The 27,203-nt window shown below is 40.2% G+C and overlaps 3 protein-coding genes across 4 annotated transcripts; 2 read left to right on the forward strand and 1 right to left on the reverse strand.

The window, feature by feature from the left end:
• The first annotated feature begins 9 nt into the window (after positions 1-9).
• samm50 (SAMM50 sorting and assembly machinery component) lies at positions 10-8,157 on the forward strand. 2 transcript variants are annotated; one of them, XM_051951917.1, is made up of 15 exons: positions 10-184; positions 1,356-1,466; positions 1,815-1,916; positions 2,391-2,478; positions 3,809-3,915; positions 4,093-4,223; positions 4,593-4,680; positions 5,196-5,324; positions 5,693-5,764; positions 5,862-5,948; positions 6,314-6,384; positions 7,042-7,108; positions 7,192-7,348; positions 7,549-7,690; positions 8,009-8,157. In XM_051951917.1, exons 1-15 carry the CDS (start codon positions 164-166, stop codon positions 8,052-8,054), a joined length of 1,419 nt encoding a protein of 472 aa, XP_051807877.1. In that variant the 5' UTR covers positions 10-163; the 3' UTR covers positions 8,055-8,157. The 2 variants fall into 2 exon arrangements, with proteins under 2 accessions (XP_051807877.1, XP_022067461.1); XM_022211769.2 differs by having other exon boundaries at positions 11-184; positions 7,042-7,109; positions 7,202-7,348.
• LOC127535057 (FK506-binding protein 5-like) lies at positions 8,062-13,404 on the reverse strand. Its single transcript, XM_051951918.1, has 2 exons — positions 12,210-13,404; positions 8,062-12,051 (listed from the first exon to the last, which is right to left on the reverse strand). The coding sequence occupies exons 1-2, from the start codon at positions 12,834-12,836 to the stop codon at positions 11,608-11,610; spliced, it is 1,071 nt and encodes a 356-aa protein (XP_051807878.1). The 5' UTR covers positions 12,837-13,404; the 3' UTR covers positions 8,062-11,607.
• Positions 13,405-13,534: 130 nt separating this feature from the next.
• Positions 13,535-26,088, forward strand: api5 (apoptosis inhibitor 5). The gene is made up of 14 exons (XM_022211763.2): positions 13,535-13,834; positions 15,746-15,907; positions 16,110-16,203; positions 16,316-16,381; positions 16,684-16,835; positions 17,266-17,472; positions 19,449-19,553; positions 20,292-20,381; positions 21,149-21,330; positions 21,556-21,649; positions 21,796-21,852; positions 23,110-23,189; positions 23,339-23,481; positions 25,343-26,088. The coding sequence occupies exons 1-14, from the start codon at positions 13,763-13,765 to the stop codon at positions 25,420-25,422; spliced, it is 1,584 nt and encodes a 527-aa protein (XP_022067455.1). The 5' UTR covers positions 13,535-13,762; the 3' UTR covers positions 25,423-26,088.
• The last annotated feature ends 1,115 nt before the right edge of the window (positions 26,089-27,203 follow it).

Below are 27,203 nucleotides of genomic sequence, written 5' to 3' on the forward strand. Positions count from 1 at the left end.
TTGAACGCGCCCCAGCGGAAGGCGTGGTCAGGAAGTGACATGGCCGCCTCCTTATACGGAGCGCCCTCGCCTTTCTACGGTTACTTGTAGGTTAAATTAGTTTGTCTTTTTCCACGGGAAGTTTCTACTGTTTTTACCGGGACAGCGCCCTGCGGAGCTCAGCATGGGCACCGTCCATGCCAGGGTAAGGAAAAGTCCTGTGAACGTGTTAGCTGTGAGTTTGACCTCTCTGTGAGTTGACTGAGTGGCTGCTGTGCTGCATGAAAAAGGCCCACACTGGAACACTCAGCAACACACTACATTCAGCTATACCACCACAGACTCAAGCTAATTCTGCTAAAAGTGCTAGTTTCTTACACTTCACTATTTTGGAGACTATGCCAGCAGTGTATGTGAGTCACTGACAACAGTGACAGATGCTAGTGGTGCCTCCAAGCAGCTTGAGCTCCCTCTCTCCAAAGTTAATCATTACACCTTCTTTATTTATCTCGTACAGTTCTCTCGACAGTGTTTTGGAATTACTGAGGTCATATGTGGAGTCTCAGTCAGACAAGTCAAATATGTAACTGTAAATGATTGTTATAATGGTGTCAGTAATTAAAATTTAATGTCAAAGCAAACGAAAAGCTTTGAACTTTTCCTTTGAAGTCACATACATAGTTAAATTTTGTTTGTCACTAGTTGCTGCTTTTTCTTCATGTTTTCATTAGTGTGCTATTCATACATTTAATCATTTATGTAGTCCCTATTTCCCCATACAGCATTTCCCATCTTCCTGATATATGGAGATGTGAGATGGACGTTCTTTTTAAACATAAATTTACTGCTTGTTATATGTATAAGTTACAAAAAAGCTTTTTAGAATGTATATATATATATATATATATATATATGTATACATGTATTTTTATTATATATGTATATATATATAATAAAATACATTATATTAAAAGCGATATCAATCAATTATGTTCGGGTCCTGTTTCTTCATTGTACCGTACTAATAATAATTTCTCTTTTTCATGAGTGTAAACTGGATATTTTGGGCTTTATCTGTTAATTTGTCAATAGGTCAATAAACGAGGCATTTGAAGCTGCTATTGTAGACTTATGAAAACTGCGAAGGACTTAATTTTTTTACACTGTGTTAACTACATATTGTGTAATTGGAACTGCCCTGATCAAACTCAATATTTCAAGAAGTATTTCCAAAGGAGTGACTCTGTGTTCAGTTGTCTCAACAGCCTTCATCTTGTAGTGTCTTTTTGAAAACGTATTCCAATTCCTTCAAAAAAATTTTAAACACTGTGAACTAATTGTGATTCTACTTGTTTTTCTGACATTTTGTGCTGCAGAGCCTGGACCCGCTGCCCATGCACGGGCCAGAGTTGGGAGTTCAGGCAGATGACATTGATGCTCCAGAAATTGAGCAGGAGCCAAAGCAAGAAGTTCTTGAAAACAAAGATGTAAGACTTATTTAGTTCCACACACTAATTACGGAAGACTGATTAGAAGCCTTGAATTGACACACTGTTTGCACTTTGCCAGCATAGAAGTAAGAGATGTAAGAAATTCCCAACTTAGTATCCATACAGTAGTTTAATATGAAATAGCCACTTTGAAAATGATGGCTAAAAATAAATGTTTTGACACAAAGAAAAGCTAGCAAACAACAGCTTGAATTTATGTAAAATAATTTAATAGATGTAATGAGCTGCATCATTCAATCTGGCTGAGCCTAACTGAATGTGCACTGCGTTTTGTCTTGCATTTTCATAATATTTTCTGTGTTGTCCATCTCTTCTGCTTTTCAGGTTGTGGTTCAACGAGTGCACATAGATGGGCTTGGAAGAACTAAGGAGGACCTGTTGACTTATGAAATTGCAGAAGTTTTCCGGGCAAAGAACTTGATTGATGTAGGTGCATGTTAATACATCCATCCATCCATTCTCTATACACCGCTTTATCCTCAGTAGGGTCGCGGTGGGGGGGCTGGAGCCTATCCCAGCCGACTCATGCGATGGCAGGGGACACCCTGGACAGGTCACCAGTCTGTCGCAGGGCTACATATACAGACAGACAATCACACTCACATTCACACCTATGGGCAATTTAGAGTCCTCAATTAACCTCAGCATATTTTTGGACTGTGGGAGGAAGCCGGAGTGCCCGGAGAAAACCCACCCATGCACAGGGAGAACATGCAAACTCCATGCAGAAAGATCCCAGGCCCAGGCCGGGATTTGAACCGGGGATCTTCTTGCTGCAAGGCGAAAGTGCTAACTACTACTCCACTGTGCAGCCCTCATGTTAATACAGTTATGTAAATTAATGCAGGTTCAACTTGTGCTTGTGAGTGGCATCAACACATGGTTTAATTTGTTACACAGGTGATGCGAAGGTCCCACGAAGCCCGACAGAAACTTCTGCGTCTTGGTATCTTCCGAAAAGTCGAAGTTGTTATTGACACCTCACGAGGTACTGTCAGGCTTTGTGCAGTTTTGAAAAATAACACACTAATGGTTTATATATGGGCTGTTTCCACATTCTTATGTATTGTTTGCTGAAAAAAAAGTAAATGAACCTTTTGGCATTATGTGCAGCGATTTTAACTTATAACTCACAATCATGAGCTGTTCTTGCTCATGTTTAATACATCATTGAAATATTCAGTTTAGGATAAACGGTGAACCCGAAAGCAAATAACATCAGCAAATGCTACCTTTAGTCAGGAGTTAGCAAATCTGGAGTCCAATCAGTGAAACAGGGTTGGAGGTGTGGATTAGAGCTTCTTTGAATCATAAAAATACTTTGAGTTTACTATTAATGGGAGCATTGGCTGGTCTGAAGAATACCTCTGATCTTTGAAGAGTTACCATAAAGAAATGGTGATTTACATGAAACTGGTGCTGAGCTGGATGTAATCTCCAACAGTTTAGATATTCGCAAAGCTAGAGTTATAATTTTATTTAGTTTTTTTTTTTTTTAAAGAGAGTATTTAGCCCTGTGGTTATTCACCCTAGCAGTGGGTGCTGCTAAAGACCTCAAGGAAATATGGAAGCTTTGTTTATGATCACTGAAGGAGTCTAGTTTCCACAGCAGGACATGACAAAGGAAACTGTTACCATCCAGAAATACTCCCTTAGCCACACTTCACTATAAAGGTAAAGTATCTTTTAGGAAGCTTCTGAATTTGGGACTGCTTTGCTGAATTCCACAATGACGGAAAATTGAATTTGCATGTTTATCAAAGTTTCTTATGGTGGGACTGTCCCCCAGGTAAAGCTTAGTGGAATTTGGGTGATACAGCAGGATGATGACCCTAAACATGTCGGTAACTGCACTGTCAAATGACTTCAAACTAAGGATATTCAGTCAGATCCCAGACTTTGGCCTGATATATACAGTGTAGAATTACCTCACGAGTCTTTCACACCAGAGGCACTCAGAGTATCGCTAAACTGAGGCAGTTCTCTCAGGAAGAGGAATCCAAACCTCTCCAGGTATCCAGGTCAGATTGCTTGTTATTAGTTTACTCCTATCAAATGAGCTCAAACCAGTTATTTAATTCAAGGGTTCAATTACTTTTTCCACCTGCACGGTGACTGTGTAATGGGTCTGATGAATAAAGACACACAAGATTGTCAGTGGTTGTGTGTTACTACACGTTTTGTTTGCACATGTGACTTAGATGAGGTTCAGATTTATTTTTATTACTACTTAACACAGAAACCTAGGTAGTTCTGAAGGATTCACTTGCTTTGTCTTACCATAAAATAGATCTGACTCTGTTTTCTGTTCTCTTTAGGTGAGGATGCTCTTCCTAATGGCCTTGATGTGACCTTTGAGGTCACTGAGCTGAGACGTATGACAGGCAGCTACAACACCATGGTTGGAAACAATGAAGGAAGCATGGTAAGTGTCAGCATCAATACACTGGTTTATCAGTGTTGAAATGATCTACCTGAAAAGATAATTTCCATTTTTCTTCAGTGTTTTGCATTTGATGTTTTCCTTTAGTTTGGCTACTGCTAAATGCAAAATGACTGATAAACAAGCTCTGATCAGCTCTTTCACTTTCTGTAATCTCAGGTACTGGGCCTGAAGTTACCCAATGTATTCGGTCGGGCAGAAAAACTGACATTCCAGTTTTCCTATGGTACGAAAGAGACGTCCTACGGGCTGTCCTTCTTCAAACCCCAACCAGGAAACTTTGAGCGCAAGTAAGATATGAACACCTTTATAAAATAAATTGGGTTTTTTGTTGTTTTTTTAGGTCTAATGAAATTGGTAAATGTATGTATGCTGAGCTGGAACAGGAACAATGCAGAAAAGCAATCATACAGTAGTAATTGCACCACACTCATGGCATGTCTGGGTGGTCTTGATTTGTTAAGTTGTCCTGGTATGGATGTGTCTCAATTCCCTCTGAGGGAACCTGTCAGATGTGCGGTCTTTATTTGCTACAACATATACGTCATTGTCCTGCCCTCATCAGTCATGTGGTAAAAGTGAATGCTTGTGCAGTAACTATGAATGGTTTATTTTGTAATTGCAGGCAAAATTGACAGTTTTTTTCTTGTCACTTTCAGCATCTCAGTCAATGTGTACAAAGTAACAGGTCAGTTTCCATGGAGTTCACTGAGGGAGACAGATAGAGGTGTCTCTGCAGAACTGAGTGTAAGTACTTTATTGAACATGCTTGTTTCTTTCTTTTGAAGTGAAATAACAAATTTAGGGCACAGCTGATGGCAGTTGGTATTCTGCCTCAATCTGTTTGTTTGTGCTGTTGTGTGACTTTGGCGTTTTAACCAGTTATGCAGCCCTGCTTCAAAGAAACCAATGTATCCCTTCAAGTTCTATTTTTCCATGAATGACAAAATGAGAAAACAAGAACCATAGCAGAAGCCATCAAAACCTTCTCTCAGGTACCATGAAGTCCAGTTCTGAGCTTGTGTTTAGTTCAGAAGAGACAAATCATTTGGACTTTGTTTGACCAGTTGTCCTGCACTAGCATTTACTAATCTGTTATGGTGGGATAATATTTCCCTACTAGGAGCATTTCACAGAGTCATTGTTTGTAAGGAGACAACACCTTACAACACAGTGTATGCTGTATACATGTTTACTGCATTAGATCTGTAATAAAACAAAAGTATCAAACTGGGGTCTAATTGCCATTTTTTTACCTGCAGTTCCCTGTGTGGAAGACCAACCAAACCCTGAAGTGGGAAGGAGTGTGGAGAGAGCTGGGCTGTTTGGCTCGCACTGCCTCTTTTGCCGTCCGAGAGGAGAGCGGTCATTCCCTCAAGTCCTCACTTTCAGTATTTATCTTCTATTTTTTCGATTTAATATTTTTTCAGGAGCTATGAGATTTCTAATAAATACACTACAGCATAGTGGGTGGTGGTATGTGCCATAATCATAAGCTACATCCTGCTATTGAACAAAACAAGAAGTGCTTTAAAATTACTGTGTAGTTTCATTAAGTTTTCTGTCTGACAGTTCATTGCAAAGCTGCTATTCTATGTCAAGTTTTTAAAGATTTTGAACAGCAAATTCCAGTAATATTATATGAAAGGTAGTGAATGTTGAATTGGAATTATCACATGGAATGCTGCTGATGGCCTGACAGTAGAAGTAAACCAGTATGTAGCTGTAGTTTTGTGAGTAATGTCACTTTGTATTTTAGCATGCTATGGTCATCGACACCAGAAACTCCTCCATCCTTCCCAGGAGAGGAGGCCTGCTGAAGATTCATCAGGTTTGTTGTTCACCATGAAATCTGAGCTTTTTCAAATGCTCCTTAAAAACAATGCAACTCGTCTTGTACACAAGGTTCAAGTTCTGTGTTTGTGTAGGAACTTGCTGGTTACACTGGTGGAGACGCCAGCTTCCTAAAGGAGGACTTTGAGATCCAGCTCAACAAGTCTCTCTTCTGGGACTCAGTGAGATTTTGCATTTTACATTTCAGTCATTTAGTAAACCGTCTCAACTAAAGACACAGGTTAACTTTAAGTCGCTTGACCACAAATACATGCTAGATAGCATACACATATTGATTAATTTAAAAATAAAAATGTAATTGCAACCTTTTTCTGTCATGGTTTTAGATTGTTAATGTGTGATAATTAAGTGCTTGGCAAAGAAGTCAATTTATGTCCTGAGGCTATTGTACAAATAGCCTGTTAGCAGAAATGCTAACTGAACAACCACCAGAGTGATTTGTAGTATTCTTTTCCAAAGACATTATTGATTATGTGATTCTGTACACGCGTCAGCTTGACTAAATCCTTTGACCTTTCTCCTCCAGGTCCTTTCTGCTTCACTGTGGGGTGGTTTGCTTCTTCCTATTGGTGAGAAGCCAACAAGCATAGCAGACAGGTACAGAAATACAGTTCACCAGTACTGTTACCAGTATTGACCACACCAGATATGTTCAAAGTCTGTGCTACAGGGCATCAGGCAAAATCAAAACCAGTTGAGCCTGTTATTTTTTAGATTAATTTTATTTAGGTGTCCGTTTATCTACGTACTGACAAATTGGAAATTGTAAAGTCTGTCAAACTAGTAGTAGTGAGTAGTTCTCTTTTGCTCCAATTGATGTATTAAATATAACTGGATTACAGTAACACTAAATGCAAAACGGATGATTCTTGGGAAGGTTGTGGCATCATTTTTCTATGAATTCTTTGTGGATTTATGAGTATTTATTTACAGTGGACAATATAATACCATTAGAAAGGATATGTCAGAGAAGGAGTGTGATTTGTTTTGTAATGCAAATTGCAGCATTTGGGCACAACTATTGCTACTGATACTGCTGACCATGTTGGTGAGCAGGCCAGATCAGCAGTCCAAATTTCAGTAACTGCTTTCAGTTGTTTCTATAATACAAGCATCTGCCTGTTTCTTTAGCCTAAAATGTTAACACTTCAGTGTGCCTCACAGTTTGGAAACCTCTAAACTAGACCATGTGGAGTCATAAAACCGATTTAAATGTTCAGAAACTGATAACAGCATTGTTTGTTGTCCTCCTAGGTTCTATCTTGGCGGCCCCACCAGTATCAGGGGATTCAGTATGTACAGTATGGGCCCACAGAGTGAAGGTGAGACATTACTTTGGCTATGCTGTTTAGTCACCAGCCTAAAGTTTGATAGTTAATTGAAAGGTTGTGTGGTGACATTACTGGCATGGCAGGTGACTATCTGGGAGGAGAGGCCTACTGGGCTGGAGGCCTCCACCTCTACACCCCTCTACCCTTCAGACCAGGCAGAGGGGGCTTTGGGGACCTCTTCAGAACACACTTCTTCCTCAATGCCGGAAACCTTTGTAACCTCAACTATGGTGAGCAGCTGGAAACAGAATGAGCACCAATTCATGCTTTATGAACCAAATCATGACTAAATTCTGTTGAGTAGGATTGGATTAATCGGAATTCTTATCTTACTGATGCTATGTTTGAGAAAGGCCAAATTATAGCTGCAGACATCTGCAGATGCCTTTGTTTTCCATCTGGCAGAATTCATATATATGGTTTTACTTAGGTGAGGGGCCAAACGCACACTTGAAGAAACTGGCAGAATGCATCCGTTGGTCATATGGACTGGGTATTGTACTGCGTTTGGGAAACATTGCCAGGCTGGAGCTCAATTACTGCATTCCCATGGGAGTCCAGAGTGGAGACAGGTTGGTTGATTATCTAGTGTTAGTTTGGATGAATGTGACTTTTAAAAAGTAATTTTCTTGTAAGACATTTGAGTCATATTTAGACCCAGACCAACCAATCACATTCAGACTGACTGTGGGTTTCAGTGCAGTGTAACTCATACCTCTGTTTACATGTGTGGAATATATTCAAGAGCTTATCCACTCAAATGTAGTAAATTGCAGAGCAGTGTGAGAAATTGGTTCCATTACGGTAAGAAAGTGAATTGTTTGACTTTTTCCTTTCTCTTTGCTTTACTTTGATGCTGATATCAAAAATATTCTCTGCTTTCCTTGCAGGATATGTGATGGAGTCCAGTTTGGAGCAGGAATCAGATTCTTGTAAAACCGCATTTCTTTAATGCCAGATGCATTTTATTGTAAGAGTAACAGGCTTGTACAGAATCATTGTAGCAACAAATTAGTTCAATAAAAATGTTTACACCGACCTTTTAATGTGTGTGTCTTGTTGTTAATTTACTGTGAAAGTCTGACCACTTCCTAAAGTCAAACTTTTTTTGTTGTAATTTTATATTGTGGAGGGTCCATTTCATAGCAGGACATTTGCAGCGATTACATAAATGTGCGTATGTATGCATCACAGGATGTGATCTTTTCAATCAAAGTAGCGACCAAGACACAGGAACAGGTAGCGTAGTAACAATGAAAACACATTTCATTGTACCATAGCTGTCTCTAGTTGGATAAATTACCATCATACATGGACCATGTGGAAATCATTAAAATAATTCAGATGTTGTGTCTATAGGTGAAGTTTTACTCCACAATACTTTGCAGCATCCTCCAGCATAGTGAAATTCAGTACAGTGGAGTAGTGGTTAGCACTTTCGCCTTGCAGCAAGAAGATCCCCAGTTCAAATCCTGGCCTGGGCCTGGGATCTTTCTGCATGGAGTTTGCATGTTCTCGCTGTGCATGCATGGGTTTTCTCCGGGCACTCCGGCTTCCTCCCACAGTCCAAAAATATGCTGAGGTTAACTGATTACTCTAAATTGCCCGTAGGTGTGAATGTGAGTGTGATTGTGTGTCTGTATATGTAGCCCTGCGACAGACTGGCGACCTGTCCAGGGTGTCCCCTGCCTTCGCCCGAGTCAGCTGAGATAGGCTCCAGCACCCCCCGCGACCCTAGTGAGGATATAGCGGTGTATAGAGGATGGATATTTAGTCTTTGCCACATCAAGATTTTCAGCGGCCCCATGTGGCTACCCCAATGAAAAATTCCTGAATGTGCCCCTGGCTGCAAGATTAGAAGTAAAGTAGGGTTAAAGTAAATAGGATTTGTCAGGAAGAACGGTCCTGTCAAAGTGACTTATTCAAAGTACTGAAATAAAGTCATAAATGACAAATCTCAGTTTGTGATTTTCAAAAAATTGTTTTACATTATAGGTTATTAAGAGGAGATTGATGGGACATAATTCCAATTTTATATAATGTGATAAAAGGCAAATAAACTTGTCATCAGGTCTGCATGCTATCTGTCGATCTGACACATTTTTGGAACACTGTCTCCACTACATTAGTCATCCACCAGAGGGCACTGTCAAGTTTATGTTTGTGTTCTGCTAGAATGATCATTACTATTTCATTACCAAATATAATTAATATTGTAGAGAGATCTTTATTAATCCCAAAGGAAATTCTTTAAAGACATTTTCCCTGTCTAGGAATCAAACCCGTGTTGTGATGGTGAGAGCACTGAATCGAAACCACGAGACACCAGGGATTCTTTTCAATAATATTTTTCAGTCTTTATGGTGGAAAATGTAAAAATAAATAAATAGACTAAATATTAAACATCAATATTTGAATTAAACCCATTTTTTCAGTGCCTCACTAAATAAAAATAGAAGTGGAAGCTCACAGATTACCTGTCTCTCCACGGGAACATTCTAAATGTTCAATTGGTTGTTTAGATCATTTCTCCTGAAGCAACTTCATCTACAGCTGCTCAGTCTGACAGCATACAAACAACGTATTAATAACCAAAAAAAATCGAATCTATGTGAATGTTATTAGTCTTCAGTGTGTTTAACTGTTCAACAGCTCTCCTGTGCTTCATGATGAACAGTCACTCAGATTATTTAGAATTGAGACAGAATAAGAGTCCTCAGGAAACATGGTTTGTATAATCAATACTTCATGAACCCCAAACTCTGATGGTTTGTATAACTGAATAATTCATGCGGACATCTGTTTAAAAATTTAGGATGTTCACGCAAAAACACTATGGATGCTGTCTGATATAGAGCTGGAGACAGAAAGTTCATTTCAGGAAATGAAAAATATGACCATTTGAAACAAACTGTTACCTGTTTTAATACTATTTGAGGGGACTTCAAAAAGTTGTCAGCCTCACCAGAAAACTTAACAGGGGAAAGACTATTTTTGCATTATTACATTCTATTTTTGCTCTAGTTTAAATTTGCAGTAGTTAAATGTTGCTTTGTGAAGTATTTAGACAGGGAATGAGCCTAAACAATGATCTTATGTTAGTTAACATGTCAAAGTTTAGAAACAACAAGGTCTGACACTCAGTCACTTCCAGACCGATAATCATTGTTTTGAACTCCGTCCACTCTGTAGGCAAAAGTACAAAAATTAAGTTGTTCATCTGAAGTCTTGTCCTCCTTCAAATTTTAAATTTGCAGTAGTTAAATGTTGCTTTGTAAAGTATTTAGACTGGGAATGAGCCTAAACAATGATCTTATGTTAGTTAACGTGTCAAAGTTTAGAAACAAGGTCTTATGGCGCTGTCACACTCTAGCGTATAGAGCCAGCGTATGAGGAATGTATGGACTTTTTGGGCATACGTTGACATACGCTGAAACACGCTAGGGGTACGCTGGAATACGTTTCTGGTACGCCGGGGTATGTCGGTGTACACTGATGTACAAAAAATTTTTTGAACATGCACAAAAATTTTCAGCGTATGCCGACGTATGAATTTTACGCTCCTCATACGCTGAACACGCTAGAGGTACGCTGAAGGTACGTTACTCATACGTCAAGTACGCTTCTCATACATTGAAATCCAGTGGGTCAGGAAACCTAGCGTTAGAGGAGTGTATAATGAACGTGTGTCTGACGTGTGTCTAACGAATGGCTAACGTTATGATGGTAGTTCTAACGACAGTCTAACGTACTCAACTTATGCCTAACGTGTTCTGAGCGTACAGCCAACTTATCCCATGCGTATTACATGCGTATTTCCAGCGTATGGGGGGTATATAAAGTCTCACATTTCCAAATCTGTATCAGTTTGTACCAGCAGTTCAGAGATGGAGGTTGCTGTGCTGCAACATCACCAAGATTTGTTACAGTTGGCAGTTGAGTATGCTAGACACAGAAGAAGAAGGCGTAGAATGAGACGTGCAATCTGGGTGAAACCTTGGATTGGAAGGCGGCGTCAATTTGGCCTTTATGACAAGCTTATGGTTGAATTGAGAAATGAAGATCAGAGAGCCTTCAGGAACTTCCTACGCATGCCTCCAGAAATGTATGATGAACTGCTGGACAGGGTTGGTCCCAACATCACCAGGCAACATATTAGATACAGGGAACCCCTGGAGCCTGGACTGAAGCTTGCATTGACTCTGCGGCATCTTGCATCTGGAAGCAGTTATTCCACAATGCAGTACGGGTGGCGTATCCCCCATAACACACAGTCAGTGACTGTCCGCCAGGTGTGCCAAGCCATCGTTGACGAGTACTTGCCTGAAGTCATGACCTGCCCCACGACTCCAGAGGAATGGCGTTGCATATCTGATAAATTCCTGCAGAAGTGGAACTTCCCCCATGCCTGTGGTGCACTAGATGGAAAGCACATTGCTTGCAAGTGTCCCCCCAAGAGCGGATCCCAGTATTACAACTATAAGGGCTTTTATTCCATTGTATTCATGGCCCTTGTAGACGCAGGCTGTTGTGCAGGTGCAGGAGCAGTGGCAGTGGCAGCTGGCAGGTCTTCATTATCACTGTCTTCCATCAGCTCAGACAGCAGCCGGTTGATGCTGGACCTTGCCTTCTTGTAGCTGGCCTTGGGCATGGTCATCAGACTGTCCCTGACATAGTTGGCAAAGGCTGCTCTGGCTGTCATTGGCTGCTGCTGAGCTTTGGTGAAGTCCTTGAGAATGCTGCCAGACTCTGCCATTCTCTTTTCCAGGGATTGCAGAATCTCACTCTCAACATCCTTCTGCCTCTTTCTGCCAGTTGAGGAGGTTAAAGATTGGGTACCAGCAGCAGCCTCATCTTGCCCCACTTGCAGCTCAGCACATGCAGTCTCAGCAGCCTCCAAGTCTCCCCTGTGCTGCTGGATAGTTTGCTTCAGCTGCAAAGACAGAACAATAAAACATCATAAGTATAATTCAGTCAATGGCATAGCACAAAACCTGAAAGTAAAAGACATATTAAAACATAATATGTACCTGAAAAAGAAGTCATGTTATAGCACATAAAATATGAAAATAAGTAAATTATTGTACTTACACTTTGAATTGGCTCTGGTCTGTGGCGGGTCACTCCTTTCAGGAAGGCAAACTTGGTGTAGATCCAATCCTCCCTCTGTGTGAAGATCACACCAGGATCCCCACTCTTTTTCTTGTCAAGGCGTGTGTTGGTGTCTCTCAGTGATCTGAACCACCCCTGCAGAGTTTCAGAAGACCTGTCCATTAATTCAGCCTGCTCCTGCCATAACTTTTCTTTCTTGTCCTTCCTCCTATAGTCAGTCAATTTCACATTCCAGAGAATTGGATTATCTCTGATAAAGTCCAACATCTGGTCCTCCTCAGCAAAATTCAAACTGAATTCACTCTTCTTGGCCCTCTGCTTCTTCTTTTTGTGTTTGGAGGATGTGGATGCAGCCCTGGAGGAATGTGAGGATGCTGGAGGAGATTCCCTGGAGCCTTCCTGGGGAATTGGAGAGACTGACACTGCATCTGAGGTATCACCACCAGTATCTTCTGAAGGACCAGCTTGCTGAGGAGGAGGAGGAGGAGGAGGAAGGATGACATCTGGCTCAGGAGCAGGAGCAGGAGCAGGTGCAGGTTGGGGTGCAGGTGGAGAAGGAGGAGGAACATCAGCTGGCTTGACTTTCTGGGCACTGCGTTTTGGCATCTTGACAGCTTGAAGTCTACTGGCGGAATGACGAAATTCGCGCGCTGCCACGTTTTATACCCCCTGCTGTGTACGCTCCTCATACGTTAGGCTGACGTTCCGCATACGTTTCTCATACGTCGGAGGTACGCTAATATACGTTACTCATACGTCGGTATACGTCCAACTCAAACACACATCACATCACATCCGCTGACATATGCTATGCGTATGCTACTCATACGCTACTCATACGCTACTCATACGCTGACGGTACGCTAGGCTCACGTTACTCTAAAGGTCATTAACCGAAAATCGACCTCATACGCTGAAAAGTTGTGCGTATAAACAATTTTTCGAAATATTCGATACGTTCCTCATACGCTGGCTAGAGTGTGACAGCGCCATTACACTCACTCACTTCCAGACCGATAATCATTGTTTTGAACTCCGTCCAGACCCTCACCGTCATGAAGATGTGAAAACTTTTCGCCTCGCTGCGGTGGTTCCAGGCATAGATATGTATATCTATATCTATCTATACATATCTATGGTTCCAGGTAGCGCCGCCTCTGCAGATCAGTCGTTGGTCTCCTAAACATAGATATGAATCAGATATGAATAAACATGAGTGGTTTAACTGCGCATCAACCTTGCGCACACTCCAGTGTCACATGTTTTTGTGTGCGCATGCGCTGTACTCGTTGTTCCGTAGCATTTTAAGCATCACGCCACAGGGACCGTCGCGGGAAGACAGGCGGTTCATTCACGGGCTTCTCGAAATTACGTACTCACGTCCCATTTCCGCACAAAATATCTGTCCATAGCACGGTTTTGTTTCTTCTACAGTCGTTTGAGGCGGAGTAAAAGCGACTCTAGAGGGGTTTTACTGCGTGTTTTTTATCAGCGGTCTTATCTGTGAGCGGCAGGCACTTGTACGCACGCTGATGGCGGTCACTATCGAGGATCTCTATCGAAACTACGGGATCCTTGCTGATGCTAAGGACAACCTCAGCCAGGTAAAGAGACCCCAGTTAGTTCATCTTTGAACACCGTGCCAATACAGTGAAATACACTCTTTATTGCTTCACCACCTTAGCTTATTTTACGTTCACTGTGTAGAACTTTATTGGCCTACGTAACATTGTTTGTATGTGCTAAGCTAACTGTAGCTAGCTGATGGAGTGACCGGGCTAATGTTAATAGCTTCACCAGGGCGACCCTCACGTTAGGCGGTAATGAGTTGATACTGTGGGACATTAATTGTGTAGTCAAGCAGGCCATTAATTCCTACACTTGCACCCCTTTTTCTTCAAACTAGAATTATGGAGACTCAGCTTAGCTTAATTCGTTGATTCAAATTCACTGCGATGCTACTCATTGAAGATGTTTTCTTGCACATTGATGGGAACTTTTTGACGTCTGTTTGTTCAGTCGTAAGGAAATTCATTTACTTCATGTTTTGTTTGAAATTTAGTTTGTAGCACAAATTTCCCGAGGGATTAATAAAATATCTATCTATCACAGAGCACATGCATAACATGAAAAATATTTTTATGGTTTAGCTACATATGCAAGCTAAACCAAGGTAACGCACGTTTGTAACTTAGATGGGGCTGCAGCTAAAATTGACCCCAGATGTGTGTTTTGGCAAATAAGTTTACAATTTATTTCATGTATCCAAGAATTAAGTGCCAGAAACCTGAGACTGTGTGTGATACATATCAGACATGTTGATCATTGTCCTTTAACATATAGTATTTCATTAAAATATACTTCTTTCCCAGTCTTCCAGTTAAAGTGGTAATAAATGATCAAAGACAATAAAGCACAGCCAGAGATACCATGCTTGTACCCTGTAGTAATGATGAAGGTACAGATAATACTTCATTGTACCTACTAGTCTATAATATGCCCTTCTGTTGCCCATTTCACATTCTCAGTTTATTATGTAGATTTTGTCAAATCTACTTCTCGTCACCTTATTAAAGCCTCTGTCTTCTAAAACCTTACAGGACATCATACAGCTGTTTCACTGGCTGAGGAACACTAAAATTGATAATATGACTTTGATTTGTAAAATTGGCAGCACAGATCCAGCCAGTGACCATTCTCCTCTCAAAATGGATGGTTTCAGAACTAATAACAGCAAAAAAAAATAAAAATTCAAGTAAGCGTACATATACACAAGGTAGGGCTGCACAATATACTGTGGGAACAATATTCTGAAGTAAAGAAAATCATCTTAAACACGTCATTTTACAACATTTTAGCAGCTTTATGCAGAAAACCTTGCATTGTTGTCATTGTTCATTGTCAGTCTGGATGAAAATTCTGTCTGATAGAACTTAATTTTGTCTGATTGAGGAGTTCTTGGAGACACCAAGGTTTTATTTATTTATTTATTTTTCTTTTGCATTTGTTTACATTACACTGACACATTCAGGGTCCAGATGTACACTGCAAAATAAAGGAGAAACAGTAGAAAAAAACACTGAAAAGGAAGATTTAGTTGCAAAACGACCAAATGTCCGTGGTATGGATGTGCTTCAGGTACATCAAGGATGACACTGACAGTAAACATTTACACTGTCTACAGTGTTTTGCAATTGTTGCAACTACAACAAATTGGTTTAACCATTTAAGTTGGCACACAATGTTTTGTATGATGTGTGCAAATTGAGATGTGATCCAGAGCAAATGCTATTTTTGGATGTTTTTGCCAGTGTTGCACTATATTAGAACAGTTTCACACGACTTTCTTTGACATTATTTATTTTATATTTTCAAAACGGATGCACTCCCTTCCAAAATCACCCCAAGGATTAATAATTCTCTTTATATAGATATTAAAGTCTAGTCAATACCTGTTTTTTATGTGATATTGTAAGATAACTTGTGTATGAATGCGTTTTCATGTTTTTTTGCAGCACAAAGATGCTTACCAAGTAATCCTAGATGGCGTGAAGGGCGGTCCCAAGGAGAAGCGCCTGGCAGCACAGTTTATACCCAAGTTCTTCAGCAGCTTTCCAGAACTGGCTGATGCAGCTATAAATGCCCAACTTGATCTTTGTGAAGATGAGGATGTGTCTGTGAGTATCAATTGACACAAATGTGCATAGGTGCCTGATTATCATCAGTGTCAGTTTGTGTTGTTTATTTGGTTCTGTAGTGTTACTGGCTCTTTGTGTTTTTCAAAGATAGATATAGGATTTCTTTCCTTGACTGAAGACATTTTCAATGCCAATTTAGTTAGCATAACAATGCCCTTTTTGGTTATGTATCCTTGTTCAGATTCGACGTCAGGCCATCAAGGAGCTTCCACGGTTTGCAACTGGAGAAAACATCCTCAGAGTTGCCGATATTCTCACCCAGCTACTTCAGACAGGTACTGGATGCTGAATTACCCACATATCCTTTGGAGGATCTTGATGTGCAATCAGTAGTGATGATGTGTGTGACCATTTATTGAAATCTGCAATGTTGTTTGTCTGTCTCAGATGATACAGCAGAGTTCAACCAAGTAAATGCATCACTTATTTCTATCTTCAAAATGGATGCTAAGGGTAAGTGTTCCTCTACTGCCACTATAGAGTGGTTTTCTTTTTTCTTTACTGTCGAAGGCAGTTTCGCTAGCCATGTGAAAGTGGGAAAACAGCGAGACATTTTTTGTTCTTTTGCTTTTGAGTCACTGCTTACAGGAGATTCCCTTTTACAGTAAATGAATTAATTTCTCTCCTAATGTATTATGACCATTATGACACCAGATCTGCATGATTTTTTTTGTTGTTTGTTTAGAAACTTTTGTTTATTTTAGAAATAATCCCGTAATTGTCACAGTCCTTTCAACCTGTCTTTTCTCATCCAGGTACTCTTGGAGGCCTCTTCTCTCAGATCCTGCAGGGAGAAGACATCGTGCGAGAACGGGCCATAAAGTTTCTGTCAACCAAACTGAAGACTCTGCCAGAGGATGTCATGACAAAGGAGGTGGAGGAGTACGTCTTTGCAGAGACAAAGAAGGTTTGCAGATAGTTTAAAATTAATTAGAAATCCTTGATATATTTCCTTTGTTACATTCAGGCTGACAGAAAATGATCATGCATCAGTGATCAGACAACATCACAGCATATGATGGATTGGAATCAGGGTATGTAAAAAATGCTAATTGTTTTGGCAGTGGCTGGTAGTTCTGCTTTTGTTTTGTGCATTAGAGAAAACTTAGAGTTGACTTGTGAATCTTTCTACCCATGGTTTAAAAGCCTTGAGTTTAGTTTTGATTTCGAAAAACAAAACTGAATTAAGTGTCTGCCATAGTGGGCTACTTTGAAACACAGCTGGCCTAGTGCTTACAGGGAAACTGTGATGTAGTATTTGGTGGATGTTGACTTGTCTGTGTTAAAACGGATAAGAACTTCTGTTGATGAAGAGTGTCTTTCTCCTGCTTGTTTAGGTGTTGGAGGATGTGACAGGAGAGGAGTTTGTGCTGTTGATGCGTATCGTGTCGGGCCTACGTGTGCTGCAGACAGTAAATGGACGACAGCAGCTGGTGGAGCTGGTGGTTGAACAGGCTTTCCTGGAGCAGGCACTCAACCCAGCTGACCCAGACACTGTGGACCGCCTGCTACAGTGCACACGCCAAGCCCTACCACTGTTCTCTGTGAGTACAACCAAATGTATTTTATAGCAGAGAGGTTCACTCATGAAAAAATATAAAAGTCTGTTGTTAAAGTATGAATGGTTCAGTGGCATCAAAGTTAGAAAGTAAGATTTGTCATCTGGGCACCATGAATATCTGCTTCAAGTTTCATGGCAATCATTCAACATGTAATGAGATATTTCAGTCTGGAATTAACAGGTAAAAGAAATGTCATTGCCAACCCCAGATCCATGCTGTAGTGTGTAAACATGTACACAGTAGGGATGGGAAGTTCGACTAATTTCCGAACCAACTAATCGCTAATTTTATTGGCGACTAGTCGGTTCAGAAAACTTGCAATTTAACCCTTTAAGCGCCTAAGTCGCAATATTGCAACAAGCAACATTGCTGAACATAACAAGCCATAGCTTCAAATATACTGCCTCATGTACTGTACACCAGGAGATGGCGGACATCTGGAACTTCAATCTGAGCATCAGTTGTGGGCGTGTTTTCATGCAAAGTTTTGGAGTTTACAGAGTTTGAAAACCAAGGAGACGAGACTCGCCGTCAGAGCGTATTAGAGCGCAAGACGGCACATTTTAGAGTGAGAAAACTCACCGTACCGAGAGGTCTGGTCAACGCTGACAAAGTACTTTGTCAAGTAATGACTTATTCATATTCTGAAGAGGAATATTCACCCTCTGATGAAGATGTTCAGTCGTCCACTGAGACAGAAAGTGCTGCTGTGTCTGTGCGTAACGGCAGCAGGTCGGTGTGCCATGACAGTCCACGAGCAGCACATACTGGAGCCGATGCTTTGCTTCACCGCGTCCGGGGTGGCAGGAGGGGACGTGGTGGGTGTAGCTGGAGTGGTCAAAACACCGCTAATGAGGGGGATAGCGGGGGTTGAAAAAAACGCGGAAATAGCAGCAGACGTGGGAGAAAATGCACTAATAATAACGAAGGAGGCTGCAGTGGTGTTCACGGCCCTGTCGTAAATGACGATGATGATGGCTGGGTTTGCTTGACAGATGAGGAAGAGTTTCACAAGTGGATCAGACATTTTGATAAGCCTGTTGGGTATCGTTGAGAGAGCGATCAAAAGAACCATAACTGATTTAATGAGCCATTTGCAGTTTCACTGTACCGGCCGTGTGTACTTACACTTGCATGCTTAATCTTTGAGACAAGCATATGCTACTGGCAGGATCAACCAGGTAGCCCAGACGGGACGAGCGTGCAGCGCACGCCCGAGCGTAGAGCTGCATGGCGGCGCCCAGTCAGGACCGGGGGCCGCGAAGCGTGGATGTGCCGAGGGGGGGGGAGTGAACGGACAGGTGGTGTAGGTTTGGAGAAATGAACTTGTCAACTGCCCCCTGCTACGTGTGCGTGTCACGGGAGGGGAGGAGGAGCAATTCTCTCCCTGGCTGCTCAGCCTGTTTACAAAGAAGCTGATGCAGAGGCGCGAAAAACAAGGTGCATGATGCTTAATGCAGCGTTTAACCGACTAGTAAAATACTAAACGTTTAATAAATGAGTTAAACGATTAAACGACTAGTCGTGCACATCCCTAGTACACAGTATGTTGGTTACTGGCTAACAAGAAGCTGCAATGCAGAATTGTCAAATGTATGTTAAGTTGATTTTTAGCTTGTATCTTTCTTGCACCGCTCACTAATTACTTCAGTGCATGTTGGAGTGAGTTCAAAAAGTTCATAACAGTGAGAACTGCACACTTGTGAGCTTTAAAGGAGAATTTCTAAGAACTGTGTTTCAAACATTGTTACAGCTGTAAATGTGCAAAAATGTTGTCAAAAATAAACACTTCTGCTCTTTGCATATTCCATAAATTGAAGTACATTGCACACACTGTATATTTCTACATGCATTATTGATTTATTTATAACTAATCTGATTTAGGCATACATTTATAAATATTCTGAATTTATTGTATTTAAAGTTTGACTTAATTATTGTTTTCTCTTGTCATGCAGAAAAATGTCCATTCCACACGTTTTGTAACCTACTTCTGCGAACACGTCCTGCCCAACCTCAGCACCCTCACAAGTCCTGTGGCTGAGCTGGACATTCAGTTGGAGGTGAGCTCTTTTTACTGTTAAAGACTGACTTGCAAATGTCCTAAGTTCTTAATTGAGTTTAAAGTTGTGTCAATTTCTTTGTTTATATCAGCCTCCACCTACAGTTACCCTATGAAGCAGTCAAAGGTTTCGATAGAAGCATAGATATGAACTTTATTGGCTTATAATCACATTAGAACTTGTCATAAATCTATTATTCAGTGATTGTTCAGAGGTTCCTACAAACTAAATGGAGGAATTTTCAGTCAAATTTCAGCAGTGTATTTCAATTTTATAATTTGTGTTGTGTTTTACCACAACCCAAATGTTGTCCGCTTCCTTATAAACTCAAGCTGCCCTTTGGAAAGGCCACATATATAAAGTGTTGTTACATGAGTGCTGCTTTACCACTAAAAAGTTGCACTAGTGCTTGTCCGTATTTCAAATTACAAGCCAATGTTGCCATTACGGAAAAAGAGTTGCTTCCTGACCTGGATTCGTTTTGGCCAAGTCAGCACCGAGAGGCTTGATGAATATGGCCGCCGGTATGAGGTCGATATTCCTAACATTTGACATTTGGTGAGCGCTTGTAGTAGTAAACAAAGTCAGCGTGGCAGCCACCTGTCAGAGGTGTCAGCCAACTGCATGTTGTTAATGGGTCATTAGTCTGCACCACGCAACACTGTTTCTCATTAGCAATGCACATTACACTGTGTGCAGAGATCTGCTGAGCTGTGTGTGTTTGTGACTTGTGTGTAGGTTCTGAAGCTGTTGGCTGAGATGAGTCCATTTTGTGGCGACATGGAGAAGCTGGAGGCCAACCTCAACATGCTGTTTACCAAGCTGCTGGTAAGAACGAATTGTCCTATTGTAGTTAGGCAAAAAAAAAAAAAATGGAGATTCACCGAAGTGTCAATAAGCATGTTATTGGTAATTTTCCCATGATTTAGAGATTCATTGCTGTTTTTACTATTTGTATAATTTTTTTCAAAACATGGACTAATGGGTCGATATTAAAAATGAGAACCAGTTGTCAACTAACTTATCTGGTAAAATAAATAGAAGAAAATATAATGTCAGATGTATCACTGAAAATCTGTTAGCACAGACTCAGAGTTTCCACATCACGGTTTCATTTTGTCAGATTTAAAGGGAGATTTCAGCAAAAGACTTTCAGGACATCTGTCTGTTGTTACGCAGACAGAAGTTGTATGTTGAACATACAACTTCTGTCATACGTGGTAAATTTAAGGTGTGGGGAATTTTATTGACATGTGTACCCAGTCTTATCTATAAGACTGTAACCAACACTTGCCCAAATTGTTGTTACTTACTAAAGAACACTACAGTATTAGTGTTTTTTCCCCCTGATTTCTGATGTTTTTTGCACAATGTCTGTCCTTTCTGCATCTTAAAAGTCTTTTTAAAAAAAATAAAAAGCTGTGCATTGCTGAGACAGTTTCAGTGCAAGCTCCGCAATATTTGAAAACATGAATACCATGACCTTTCAAAACTGCTGTGCATTTCTCTGTTCCAGTGAACCCTAATGGTTCAAGCTGTTTGACACAAGTAAGGGTGACTGAAAGGTTCCAGTCATGATTTTTCTGTTTGTTTAGGAGTACATGCCACTACCACCAGAAGAGGTGGAGAACGGTGAGAACTCTGCAAGTGAGGAACCCAAATTGCAGTTCAGCTACGTAGAGTGTCTCCTCTTCAGCTTTCACCAGCTGGGTAAGAAGCTGCCAGACTTCCTCCTCGACAAAGTGGATGCTGAGCGCCTTAAAGACTTCAAGATCAGGTGGGAGAATTACTCAGGCTTTTGAGTTCAACTAATAAAAATTAGGCAACTTATGCCAAGGTGTGTGTGTTTTTTTTTTTTTTTTTAATTTACCTTTTAAAACTGTTCAGAGCATGTTCAGCTGTGCTTGATGTACATAATCCAGTCAGAATCAACAGAAAAGTTCACCTTGGTGATTTTGTTGTACTCTCCACATTGAAATGAATGTGCTTTGTGTGTGAACAGGTTACAGTATTTTGCCAGAGGTCTGCAGGTTTACATCAGACAGCTGCGAGTAGCACTGCAAGGAAAGACAGGAGACGCTCTCAAGACAGAAGAGGTAACGGCAGTCAGCTGGTGTTTGATTGCTTAGCTGAAAATCAAAACTTTGCCATTTATAAGAAATTCACAATTGAGCAAAATTTAAAATGTCAAAGTTCTGTGCTAAACTTTTCAAAGACTGACTTCTCTTTTGTTTTCATTTAGAACAAGATCAAAGTGGTGGCCCTCAAGATCACCAACAACATCAACGTCCTTATCAAGGTGTTTGTCATCAGCGATAGAAGTATTCAGACCGTGTATTTCAGTACTGAAACCAGTAGAGCAATGTAGAAATATTCTTACAAGGAAAAGTCCTGCATGAAAAATTGACTAAGGAAAAACTGCACAAATATTAGCAGCAAAATGTATATAAAATGTTTAAGTACTCATTTGATCCATCTGACATATTTATTACATAAGGCATCTGCGTGTCTGCAAGCTGTTAATGTTGGAGCTGCTGCAGGTTGACGCAATTTGAACTACTTTATGTCCAGTTTTAAATACAAGGACAGCGAATTAATCTGAGGGCTTGGCTTATGATTTAATGTGAAAGGAAAGAAGAAAAGCAAAAGTTCTTAGACACAAATATAGTTTTAGTTTTTCCTCTAATGTTTGATATATGATGCAAAGTTGGATAATTTAAAAGCGTTTATTGAACTAAAACCACGTAAAATATTTAGAGGGAGAAATCACTATCTGGATGTCACATAGACATCTGAAATTTAGACATGATGCAATTAGTCAGAATAGTTGATGACAATATGTAGACATCAATATTTTGAAAAGAGTCTGAGAGCCCATGTAAAAGTTTCCAAAATCCCAGGGCTTCAAAAGAATGAAAGTACATCAGATTACTGCAGAACAAAGATGTTGTATGGATACTGTGCAGGTTTTCATGCCATACCACAGCAGCACAGTGCAATGCATAAACAATTGAGAAGAAAAGGACAGGCACTTTTTGATGTGGAGGCACATTGCATGTATTTACTTCGCTCTTTTGCTCACAAACTGCATTTTCATTCAGCCAATTTCCAAATAAAGCTGTTGTCATTTGCATATTTTTAATTAATCAATAGAATAGTTGGTAATTGATGAGAAAATAATTGTTACTGACAGAACTTGGTATGTCAAGTCAAATGTAGTGTAGTAATATGTCCCTCTGAAACGTAGTTTAGTAAATGTGTACATGGACATACTGAAGTCAAGTAACTGTACCTCAGAACTATGTTTAAGTTCAGCACTTGAGTAAATGTACTTGGTCACTGATGGTCATAAACACAAGTGGCCAGAAAGTCAACAATGAATGATGAATAAATGATCATTAAAGACTAACTTTCTTCAAATTTCCAGTTTTATTCCAAACTATTGAAAATTTGTATTTGTCTGGCTTAGCGAATCCAAAGAATACATTACGAGCTGTGCTTTATAGCTTGCTCTTTCTTTATAAAAAACGACTTAAAATCTTTGTGTTCATTTCAGGATCTCTTCCACAACCCTCCATCTTACAAGAGCACAGTCACTCTGTCCTGGAAGCCTGTCCAGAAGACGGAAGCAGTAGCGTAAGTAGGATCACAATTACTCTGACGGATGTTGCTTGTACTCAGAAGTGATGGAGACACCTTTCATTTACTGTCAGAAGTCAAACACTAGGTATCTGACTGCCCTTGTTGTTCTACCAGATCCTCATGTACTTTTCTTTTGTTTGTAGACCCAAGCGTCCATCAAGTGAGGACATGGGATCCGGTGGCAGCACAAAAAAACAGATCTCCCCTCAGCCCCGAAGGGACGCCCGGCAGATCTACAATCCCCCCAGCGGCAAATACAGCGCCTCCATTGGCAATTTTAACTACGGTGAGTAGTACTTGGTGGACCTTCTTTGTCCTTTTTGTGTCACATGTTTACATTTAATTTATTATTATTACATGTTGGGTAAATTGTACTCATACTTTATTTGGCTAATATGGCAACAGTTTCCTAAATTAAATGAAAATGGGGTTTCCTATTGCCATATTCCATTTATTTAGCTTATCAGTGGCTTTGAGAAGTGTGTGGTTTGCTGAGGACAGAAGCTGTAGTTAGTTTAGATTCAGTTAACTGTCTGAACCCTAAATCCTGACAGCAAATTTAAAAGCTTTCATCCATTATCTATAAACCGCTGGAGGGTAGAGTTTATCCCAGCTGACTTAGGGCAAAGTCAGGGGACACCCTGAACAGGTCACCAGTCCATCACAGGGCTGCATATAGAGACAGACAGTCACACTCACGTTCACACCCAGAGTTACCAATTAACCACTGCGTGTTTTTGGACTGTGGAAGGAAGCCAGAAAATCCGTAGAAAACCTACACATCCACAGGGAGAGCATGCAAACTCCATGCAGAAAGAAACTGGGAAGGCAGGGACGTGAACCAGGGATCTTCTTGCTGCAAGGCTAAAAGTGCTAACCACCAATCCACTGTGCAGCCAAGTTTGAAAACTTTTCTCTACAAAAACAAAAATGTTACTCCATTTGTTAGAGCTGGATTGTGAAACTTTAAAAACGGAGACAATCATCTGATTTTCAACTTTCTGAAGGTCTTTAAATTTATCATGTTTGACTTTCAATTTTGTCTGGACAATTAATCAAATTGAAGTTTAAAATCATTTTCAGATCTGTAGGACCTCACTAGCTCACCTACTTGAGTGGCTGTCCTTGTACTGTGGGTTCAACTCCAACCCATGGCATGTTTCTGTCTCCACTCCGCACCTCCCCATACATATGTATGTTTTTAAAAAAAATAGGATGTTTATCCATTTTCTTTATGCATGTAATGTAAATATTTGCTGAAAATAAACCGTGTGTGCCAAGCACATCCTATAAAAAACCCCAAAAACAAACAAAAAAAAAATCATAATTTGAATCTATTGGTGACTCAACTGCTAACAGTCACGTTACGAAACTTGAAGAAGTTTTCAAGTGAACTGCAGGCAGTTTACATAGAGAAGACAAGTATGGAAACTAATTAAAATGGTAAGTACTAAAATATCTATATGCTGTCTGTCTGCAGTCAGTTTGTTTTCTTCCGGTACACCTGTGGGCATTTAGAAAAATGTTGTGTTGATCCTTTGATTTTTTTTCAGATGAAATCCAATTTTTTTTTTTTTTTTTTCTGACTTTATGATTTATGACATTACTTTGGATGTATTTTTAGCTACAGTTGTGGTGTTTCCATAGAGGTAGAGGACTTTACATTACAGTGAAAAATTAGCTCAAACAGTAAAAATGTAAAAACCCAGAAACCTCTTGGGGTATGAATGGTTCAGTGGCATCAAAGTCGGAAAGTAAGATTTGTCATCTGGACACCATGAATATCTGCGTCAAGTTTCATGACAATCATTCAACAGTTAATGAGATATTTCAGTCTGGAACTAACAGGTAAAAGAAATGTCATTACCAATCCCAGATCCATGCTGTAGCGTGTCCTTGGACAGTATATGTAAACATGTACACAGTATGTTGGTTACCGGCTAACAAGAAGCTGCAATACAGAATTGTCAAATGTATGTTTGTGATCAGTTGAAGACAGTGGCATTATTCTACAGTTTGTCCACTAGAGAGCACTGCTTACCTTTCATTACTTTTCACCCCCTGCATGCTTTACCTGCTCAGTAATTTCTATAGCCTAATTCAAATCCAATGTGTTTGTACTGACATGTTTGTTTTTGTCACTCCAGAGCAGCGTGGCGGCTTCAGAGGTGGCCGAGGACGAGGCTTCGGAGCCAGAGGTAACAGGAGCCGAGGCCGGATCTACTGAGACACACAGTACATATTGCTCATTGAACTGCATCACTTCAGGATCTTTTCCGTACCGAGACGGACTATTTGTCACATGCAATTGTTTTGGTTTTTTAATTGATTTCCACACAATTCTCATTAACTCAGACAACAAGATTTTTTTTGGTTTTTTGCCGTATTTTTGGAGGAGGAAGGCTGAAGGTTTGGTTTCCTGACTTCAGAACAACAGAGGATGGGCTCAGACTTTTCTACCAGTATTTTCAACATTTACTCCCTGTACTCCTCTTGGCCAAGGTGATAGTAAACCTAAATGTGTTTTTGTTTTATTTTCCTCCAATTTTAAACATTACTGTGTATTTTTGTGGAACAAAAGACTGCCAAGTTGTACCTGATAAATATTTTTGTCGGATTGTTGTAGAAAAAGATAAAGATCCTCTTGTTTTGCAACATGTTGATGATTGCATTTGTTTCTACTGTTTTATTTAATCTTGTTTTCCTTTTTTATTAGAGCTTAATTTGAATTGGCTGACTATGCTACTTTGTATGAATCAATGATGCTGTTTCATTGGATTTTTATCATAAACTTGTATGGAAGTATGAAATTTTTGTCCTTGTTTATATAGAATTTACTGGTTGTTAAATTGCAGACTTCGCTCTGACAACAAGACGATACAACTTAACTCCACCCTACTGCTTCGACTTTGCTTTTTTTCCCCCTCAAGACTCACATGTTCAAAACCTTTCTCAAACTTGCCATTCTCGCTCCCATTGTTCCTGCTTTACCCCCCATTCGCTCGCTCACCCACTCATTCATCCAATTTATCGTTTCCACCCTCCTGTCTTTCCTTTTCCCGCTTGTATTTGTGCTCTCCTATATCTGTACCAAAGCAGACTGAAGCGAGGGTAATTTTAGCCCACGATTTCTGGCATCCGCATTTAGAATACACATACAAACGTGACTCCTCGGCTGTCTCCATGATTGCATCTGTCTTCCCTCTCGTGTGTGTGTGTGTTCAGATGCAGGCTGCATGTGTGTGTGGGTGCAGGTTGTGGGTGTGTGTGTGTGTGTGTGTGTGTGTGTGTGTGTGTGTGTGTGTGTGTGTGTTCAGATGCAGGCTGCATGTGTGTGTGGGTGCAGGTTGTGGGTGTGTCTGCTTTGAAGTAGAAAAGTAGAATCAGGCTCTCAATAATTGAAAGGCCTATAAATAGTTGCTGCCACGTTTAGAACACACTATATTTTACGCACCCATTCAGTCATGTGCACACATCCTGCACACACACACTGATGCTACACTTGTGAGGACTTTCCATCTGCTACGTTCATTCTACTTGAACATAAAGTGAAGGAAATTCGTACCTCATAATAAACCGTGCTCCTTGAAATGATCCCAACACTGGGTTTTATGACTATTGGTCTGTGTTGCACCGCAGATTTGTTTAGTTTTAAATGTATAGCTGACTGCCTTTTTCTAAGCTTAACTTTGTAGAAGCCAGATTGCTTGTATTAGCCTTTTAGTGACTTTCCAATAGATCTGGATCATTAGATTTACTCATTTAGTCAGTGTATGTTGTTATGTTTGCGCTTGAGTGTTTTTGTGGATAGTTTGTGCTGTTCTGGGTGTAAATCCATACATATGAGTAAACAAATGTGTAAAATATCAAAGACGTTGCATTTTTACCCAGCCAGCATGAACTTTAGCCCCAAGTCTAAACTTAAGTATGTCTTTGATTAGAATTTAACCCAAATGTGTATCCATACTTGTTTGCAATCCTAAAGTAACATGAGCTTTTCTCTTTACC

Source organism: Acanthochromis polyacanthus, chromosome 8, assembly GCF_021347895.1.
Source record: "Acanthochromis polyacanthus isolate Apoly-LR-REF ecotype Palm Island chromosome 8, KAUST_Apoly_ChrSc, whole genome shotgun sequence".
NCBI lineage: Eukaryota > Metazoa > Chordata > Actinopteri > Pomacentridae > Acanthochromis > Acanthochromis polyacanthus.